General features: G+C 48.5%; 1 protein-coding gene across 1 annotated transcript; it reads left to right on the forward strand.

Moving 5' to 3' along the window:
* The first annotated feature begins 437 nt into the window (after positions 1–437).
* Positions 438–3,639, forward strand: Paqr9 (progestin and adipoQ receptor family member 9). The gene has a single exon (XM_036192702.1). It carries the CDS (start codon positions 730–732, stop codon positions 1,849–1,851), a length of 1,122 nt encoding a protein of 373 aa, XP_036048595.1. The 5' UTR covers positions 438–729; the 3' UTR covers positions 1,852–3,639.
* The last annotated feature ends 4,772 nt before the right edge of the window (positions 3,640–8,411 follow it).

Consider the following 8,411-nt stretch of genomic DNA (forward strand, 5'->3'; position numbering starts at 1 on the left):
ACGCCGTCTCTAAGCGGGTATCGCAGGGCCCTCCCTACCACCTCGGCAGGTTACAGTTAGCGCATCCCTCCCGCCCCGCCCGGCTTCCCCCGCCCCCAACCCCCCGCGAACTCGGGTCCCCAGTGTCCTCTAGAACGCCGGCGTGGCTGTCGCGCTTCGAACCCCCGGGTCCACTCTCGCCTCGGGCGCCGGCGGCCGCGTCTCTGGCCAGCCTCCCGCCCCGCATCAATCATTAACGCGGCGGCCCGAGCGGCTGCAGCCCAAGGGGGGCGGGGGGTGGGGATGGTAGGCGACGCGAGACAGGGGACACCTCCATCCCCCGCCGCGGCGCAGACACCCTAACCCCGGGGGCCCCCGCCCTGCGCGGCGCCGCCCTCCCCCCCGCCAGCGCCTCGCGCTCATCCCGCCTCCCGCCGCCCGCCCCGCGCGCACGATGCCCAGTCACCGCCGCGCCGCCGCGGCCGCCGCAGTCAGCCGCGCCACCGCCGCCACCGCAGCGCGGCCGGCCGCGCGCTGACAAGACGCGAGCGTGGCGAGGGCGCCGCCGGGAAGCCGCGCGCAGCTGCCTCCCGGTGCGCTGAGCTCCCGGTGCAGCGGGCTCCCCAGCCGAGGTCGCTTGGCCAACCTGCGACCGCGGTCCCGCGCGCGCGCGCGCGCACAAAGGCTCCGACGGCGGCCGGCGCCCGCGGCGGTGGCCTTGCGCGCGCCCTAGCACAGCCCCCGGGCACCATGCCGCGGCGCCTGCAGCAGCGGGGCGCGGGCGCCAAGGGGCCGCCGGCCCCGACCTCCCGGCGCTCGCACCCGGCCTCCGCCCCCCGGAGCCCGCCGGCGAGCGCCGCCAAGCCGCTGCTGCGCTGGGACGAGGTGCCCGACGACTTCGTGGAGTGCTTCATCCTGTCCGGCTACCGGCGGCTGCCGTGCACCGCGCAGGAGTGCCTGGCCTCGGTGCTGAAGCCCACCAACGAGACGCTCAACTTCTGGACGCACTTCATCCCGCTGCTGCTGTTCCTCAGCAAGTTCTGCCGCCTGTTCTTCCTGGGCGGCAGCGACGTGCCCTTCCACCACCCCTGGCTGCTGCCGCTGTGGTGCTATGCGTCGGGAGTGCTGCTGACCTTCGCCATGAGCTGCACGGCGCACGTGTTCAGCTGCCTGTCGCTGCGCCTGCGCGCCGCCTTCTTCTACCTGGACTACGCTTCCATCAGCTACTACGGCTTTGGCAGCACCGTGGCCTACTACTACTACCTGCTGCCCAGCCTGAGCCTGCTGGACGCCAGGGTCATGACGCCGTACGTGCAGCAGCGCCTGGGCTGGCACGTGGACTGCACCCGCCTCATCGCGGCCTACCGCGCGCTCGTGTTGCCCGTGGCCTTCGTGCTGGCCGTGGCCTGCACCGTGGCCTGCTGCAAGAGCCGCACTGACTGGTGCTCCTACCCGTTCGCCCTGCGCACCTTCGTCTTCGTCATGCCGCTCAGCATGGCCTGCCCCATTATGCTGGAGAGCTGGCTCTTCGACCTGCGAGGCGAGAACCCCACGCTCTTCGTGCACTTCTACCGTCGCTACTTCTGGCTGGTGGTGGCTGCCTTCTTCAACGTGAGCAAGATCCCTGAGCGCATCCAGCCGGGTCTCTTCGACATCATCGGCCACAGCCACCAGCTCTTCCACATCTTCACCTTCCTCAGCATCTATGACCAGGTGTACTACGTGGAAGAGGGTCTGCGCCAGTTCCTCCAGGCGTCCCCTGCAGCGCCCACCTTCTCCGGCACCGTAGGCTACATGCTGCTGCTGGTGGTTTGCTTGGGCCTGGTCATCAGGAAGTTCCTGAACAACTCCGAATTCTGCAGTAAAAAGTGAGCCTCCCCCCAGGAGGAGGCTATGGTTTGCCCACCTGTTTTCGTGGAGTTTTTGTTGGTTTGTTTTCAAGTTTTGTTGTTGCCTTCTTTGCTAGAGGAGGGTGCTGCAGACCACGAGGAACGGTCTGCTGCTGGTTGGCGATCCCAGTGCACTGGCCATTGGAAGAGGGAAATAGGGATGAAGTAGAAGGAAGAGAGGGCCTCTGGGAAGAAACATTAGGTATTGTCTGATACCCAGGGAGTTTGCAAAGACAATGAAGAAAATCACAGATAGAGCCCCAAGCAGTTGGCTTTTTTAACAGCCTTCTGAGTCCCTTAGTGAAGGCAGGTATGCAGTAAAGAGGATAAACACAGATCCCTGGCTGCTGCCAGTGCGGCCCAGATGCTTGGATTTGTCAAAAGAATGGACCTTTCTTTGTTGGGAAATGGGCACAATGACACAAACCCAGGGCTTAACCCGCTAGGCAATGCATGGAATGTGAACACAAGTTAATTATCTCAGAATGTTTATCAGATATTATTTAAATGATAATATATATACAGTGATTTTCTTTTCATAATTTATCAAAGCCCGTGAGATGCACTGAGTCCTCTGTCACATAGCTCTGATGTTGCAGCCTTCTGCATTGCGCTAGTGAACTGGACGTTAGGACAAGCTGCTTGAGAGTTCTCCACCACATTTTTAAACAGTGTTTTCTGAAGGCCTGTGAGTGTCATGATAAAACTGAATGACTACTTAGGGACCCTGATTAGGCTATTGGTGAGGCTCCAGTGGTTTGTAGCGGTCTCCAATTCCTACTTACTTTAATGTATTCCACAAAACCCACCCTGGGTTTTTGTTTGTTTGTTTGTTTGTTTTTAAATCTGATTCTTTCCTCTCTACTTATTTAAGTTGCCACTGAAATAAATGTGCCTTTTGAAGCAAATGCCCAAATGACTGGTCCTCAGACACCGTCTCTTGTACTAGGAGAAGAGTGTATTCTTTCTCTGCTTTTCTGCAAATCATGGTTGAACAGAAGGGAAGGAAGATGGGCTTGGTTTTAGGTTGATAGTAGGACCAGAAATAGTTTAGAGGTGTCCAGAGGACGTGGCTTCTGCCAGAGTCAGCCCTCTGGTGTGGCTGAGGTTCCCAGGGCAGCCACAGGGGTGGGAGAGAGGATGGCGTTGCATGTATCCTTGCTGAAAATTTAAAAGGCAACCAGGATTACGTGAGGCAGTTCTGTTTTGAAAATTAGGAGCATGTTACTTATTACTGAGATTGTTGAGTTAAGACTACCATTAACACCAGTCTCATTTGAATCCCAACTATGGAAACGATCGGAGTCACCTTGAAAGATTAGGAGCATGCCCCCAGACTCTTTTAATGACCCCATTGGCCAGTTGTTAGATGTTTCTTATAAATGTCAGCTCGTCTTTAAAATGGCAACTCTTCATCACAAACCGCCGAAGTAGTGTGTTTAAATATACCTCACACTTCGTGGTAAGTCCTTCTGGCTAAGAGCCAACCCGTGAAAGGGGAGTCTTGCCTTCATGGCGTAATTTAAGGCAAGCGCATAGGGTACGTGGACAGTTTACCTCAGTACTGGTAGGATGGTGCTCCTGGTAAGATAGCTGTTTTGTTTTTGTTCTTAATTGCTACTGCATTTGTAAATAGAGAATCTTGGCACAATTCCCTGGAGGAACCAATGCCCCGTGTGTGTTCACTTGCACACCCAAGTTAAATTCCTGTGTGTGTATTGAATTTAAGGCTTCTTAATGGGATTTAAAATACACTTTGCACAACCCCTGATGAATGTCAATGTCTCATCCTTTGATGCGTACTTAACCACAGATACCAATCCTCAGCGAAACTTAATTCAGCACGTTACGTTCAAGGGTAACTGTGGAGACCAGGATACAGCCACATACACTTACTTACACGTCACTGTTGCCTCTTGTAGAGTCTCAAAGAATGTTCATTCATAAACTAGAGAGACAGGTTAAGGACTATTTTGTAGTGGTTTGTTGTTGTTGTTGTTGTTGTCGAATGGGACTCCTCCCCGCAAACACACTCTTTTAAGGAACTTTCAAGAGAGAGACATCTGAAAGAAACTGTCTGTAAGGGCAGGCACTAAAACCCTAATCTGTCACTTTAGGCTCAGGTTGGCGATCTTCCGGTCCCCTCTTGCTATGTGTCTTTGTCTTTAAGCAGAGGCTACTTGAGGATAAAATCATACCCGTATCATTTTCAAGTGATTATGATGCATAAGCCAGTGAGATGACCTGCTTTCCCAGGGAAGGTCTCCTCACCCCTGATACTCCAGGGAGAAGGAGGATTCACCTCCTGGCTTTTCCTTTCTCCGGCTTCCTTTCCCCCTCTTCATGTGCCACTAGCATTGGCAATAGGACATTCTAATTGAAACGGTGTCAGCTTCCCTTCCTGTTTGCGAATCGGAACCACACACACCAATGGAGGCCAGGGAGGCTTACCTCCATGCTACCGGCTGAATTATATTATTTCTGTTAAGGCAGATAATGCATTTTAGAGCAAATATTTATTCAGGCTCCATGTGCATGGAGCTAACCAGGCTTGTTATGCATTGCAGGAATAAGGTAGCCATCAGAATGAAACTCTTCAAAAAATAATTTTCCATGGTCTCCATTTTTGCCACATCCATTAAATTCAGTTTTATTGTATTGCATTTAACAGTTCGAAATATATGACAAATTATGAATGAGAATTCACTGCACTATCTTCGTATAATCAATTTGGCAGTAACATTTTGAAGCACATTATGAAATCCATTTTATTGGCAGATGTTAGTCATAATCTAGGTGGCATCTCTAGCAGCAGCCACTCAGAGTCCTACCTGGGAAGTGATTATCTGACTCTGTGCCTGCTGCTCTGTGGGTTGGTCCCAGGGCTGACTGGCTAAGGTTTAGTTGGTTAGGGGGAGAGCCTTTCTTCCCACCCCTCTGGCCACTCAGGTGAAGAAGGTGACCTTCCCAGAGAGAGGGAAGTGCAGCTCCTTCATGTCATAACTGGCTTGTAAAAATAAACATGATCTTTTCCCACTGGCCATACACGTTCCCTAAATAACCCAGGGAGAAAGTGTGGGGCTACCTAACTGTCCCAGGGTGGCCTGTATCAGCTTCCATTCATAAACCCGCCTGGAAGTGCTCACAGTCAGAAGACCACTTAGCCTAGTGTGTCGTGCTACTTTATGTATGGGAACTATTGCTAAGAATGTCAAATCGGTAAATGTTTCTGATTTGGTGATGAATCTGAGGGCTAACACCACTAAGCCACGGTTTTTAATCTTCAAATCCCCCAGCTAGTTAACCGGCGGGCAGGTACAGTAGACAGGCATGGTGAAGTTACTGTCTAAGGATTTTAGCATTGGATGACAGTGACAGAATTCAGTCTTCAGACTGATATTAGAAGGCAGGGATAGTTTTGCACTGAGTTGTATCTGGGAGTCTGCAGGACTATGTTTCATGGTCAAACATACAGATGCTAATTGGATATAGTATGTATAATCTTGGATAAATATAGCCCACTAATTGAATATTTAATTTTGAAATAGAACAAAAGAAGAGATGGCTACCTTTAAAATTAGATTATAAAACCTTAAAATGTTACCAGCCACTGGAATGCTTTTCGTCATCTTGTTCTTCATCTGTTAGTTTTGCCATTGCCGACTCTGTTAGGGTCCTGTGACTGATGTCCATCTAGTCTTGGTGTAATCTCTCTAGTGATTATTGAACATCTACTGTATGTAAGACTTTAAGCAAGGATCCATGCATCCATACATATTATTACAAACATTACCAGAATTAGAAGGTTGGGTTTTTTCTCCCTTTGGTATAAGATCAGTATGCTAGAATCTTATTTTAATCAACACAGTAATTTATCTGCACCGTTTTGCTTTTTCTCCTCTGTTCCTTAGCCTAAAGTTAAAAAAAAAAAATTGAAACTTTAATTTATGATTCAGGTATAAGAAGAGTGTGTGTATGGGTAGAATTTGGAGTTTATTATTGCGGTAATGACACAGCTAACGAAGAGCAATGGGAAGGTTTATAGCATCCATGCCATTCTGAAGAGGGGTCCATTCAAAGTGCCTAAAATGAGGTGTAACTGAGTAACTTTCATAGATAACGTGGTAAAGTCAAAGTAAGACCCCTCACAGTGTGAGTTTAAATGCTTAAATCTCCAAAAAGTTCCTAGCCTTTTCCTTGTAACTTTCAGAGAGTATCTTAAAAAAGAAATCATTTGTCAAAAGAGAGGAGCATATATACATATACATATGATCAAACACACACACACACACACACACACACACACACACACACACACACACGGTTGGCAGAAAGTGAAGGGAAGATCCAGCAGGATAGGATTCAGACAGCCAGTATGGCGCAGCTGCTCAGCTGTGGAGTGTTACCTGGTTTTAAATGTTGTCCCTAGAAAAGGATGTGGACGCCGAGGGTGTCAGGGCTCTAACAGGTGGCAAGGGATCCTATTTGGCATCTTAACAACATCCTGTAGCTTTTGACTACAGCACTGAATGCCATGGGATATTTTGAGTAGTACGTTTATCCCGTGGCTTAATTTGTTTCCATAAAATTAGGGCATAGGTCAAAAAGGCATTCAGGCCTAATTGTGAGCCACATTTTGAGTCATTTTCTTGAAGGATTGCCAGTATTTGTTGAATGCATTGCCAGACAAAAGCAGACGAGCTCAGACACCCTGAGAAAGGAAGCTTTTAATGGCTGAGACCTGACATACAGGATATTCCTTTATGAGGGGCTACGAGCCTAACTAGGGAAGTGTTGGGGTCTCTGATATTGCCAATAGTTTTTTCTTGATTATCAGTCCTTAATAATTAAGAAAACCTAACATAAATTTCTGTTGTCATTCCCCCAAAGAACGTTGCTTTTCTGGTTTGTAAATTTCTCACTAATTTATAGGCTTTTTTTTTTTTTTCTTTTTGATTTGCTTAGTTTTGTTTTAGCATCTTACACAATCCGTGAGCAAGCTGCAGAACTGGATAGTTTAGTTATAGGTCAGGGCCCAAAATGCCCATTTAGCTAGCTACTAATGGTGGCAGGGTGTGACGTTTGAAAGCTCCAAACACACACCTGTATGCAACGATAGGCAGTTCCTACTTGGTGCAGAACATAGCAGGCTCTTTCAGCTTTTGGAAAGATCTGCTCTCACCCCGGGTCATGCTTATGAATGTAATGCTTTTTGTTCTGAACATGACATCTCTCAAGGAAATGTCTGGAGTGTGCAGATTTACTCTTGAATGTGATAAAGTGGCAGGCCACCTTCCCCACGCCTTACAGCTCCACCCAAAATACGCAACAAACACTTGCACTCAGGCAGAGTTGGGAACAGTCTTCAGCTGGCTCTTCAGCCATGCCATGAAGACCCTGCTTCTCATGGCTTACCACCACACCGATAGGACACCGTGTAAATAAACCCTGTTTCTGAAGACCTGCTTCTTCCATTTCTTTCGGTTCTGTGTCTGTTTAGAAAAGATAGTCTTTTTTAACTTGCTGGATGAAAAAAAAAGAATTTGTGGAAAAATTTTTAAAGATGTGTTTTAATTTTCTATTCCAAAGGTTTGTAATAGCAGTTTTGTTTTTAAAAAAATCAGGCCTTAGCACATGGATGAGAACCAGGGCTTTTTCAAAAGCATCATCTGTGTGTGGGCATTTAATCATTCTGAGCTCTTGCCCAAATGATCAAGGCCTCTTAAGTCTTTCAAACTGTAAATATTGTGTAGTTTAGAAAAAGACAAGCATTTTTTAAAGAAAAAAAGTATCAGATAGATTCTAGGTGTATAACAAGGCTAAACTTAAAAGTCTTTCCTAAAATTCTGGGTAGAAACATCACTAAACTCCTCTCTTGAGAAGACTCAGTTGCAAAGGTCTGTCTCTGCCACGTTGGTCTGCTTTTCTGGGGCCATGAGGGAAACTACCTTAACCAAGCGACTGAGCACCCAGGCGATAAGGACAAGCAAGCCATAAAGTAGCAGAATGCTCAGCCTGGGCCCTTGTTTCTTCTGCATGAAACCGTAAGCCCCGTGTGTTTACTGTTGCATCAACAGGAAAGCTTTCCCTCTGGGGGGCTGTGGGGAGGATTCAGTGGTGGCTTTTCCTTTTGCTGAGGCACATGCTAGCTCTGAACGTGAATCTTCATTTCAGCCTTCCCTAACCCATTCCAACCACCTTTGAAGCCTTTACTTTCCACAAATCCAGCCTTGAAGACAGCAGATCCTTAAAAGGATTCCCTGTGTACTTAGGCATTCAACCATCTGCCTTATGAGGGCATTACCTGAAGGGCTGTCTGTCTTCATGTTCTTGAGGGCAGAGGCAGAGGGGGGATTTAACAGACCACATAGAAAGATTTCATACGCTGTTTTGAAATCTCATTTAATGGTGACAGCGGAAAGTAAAGAATAATGTAGGCATAAAGAATTTTTTCCATTGCTTGCTAAATTAATTCTTCTTAGGCCACCCTGACTCCAGTCCTCACCCAAAGAGCTGACTTAGCTGGCTAGAGAGGTATCCTCA

The sequence above is a fragment of the Onychomys torridus genome, chromosome 7 (assembly GCF_903995425.1).
Source record: "Onychomys torridus chromosome 7, mOncTor1.1, whole genome shotgun sequence".
NCBI lineage: Eukaryota > Metazoa > Chordata > Mammalia > Rodentia > Cricetidae > Onychomys > Onychomys torridus.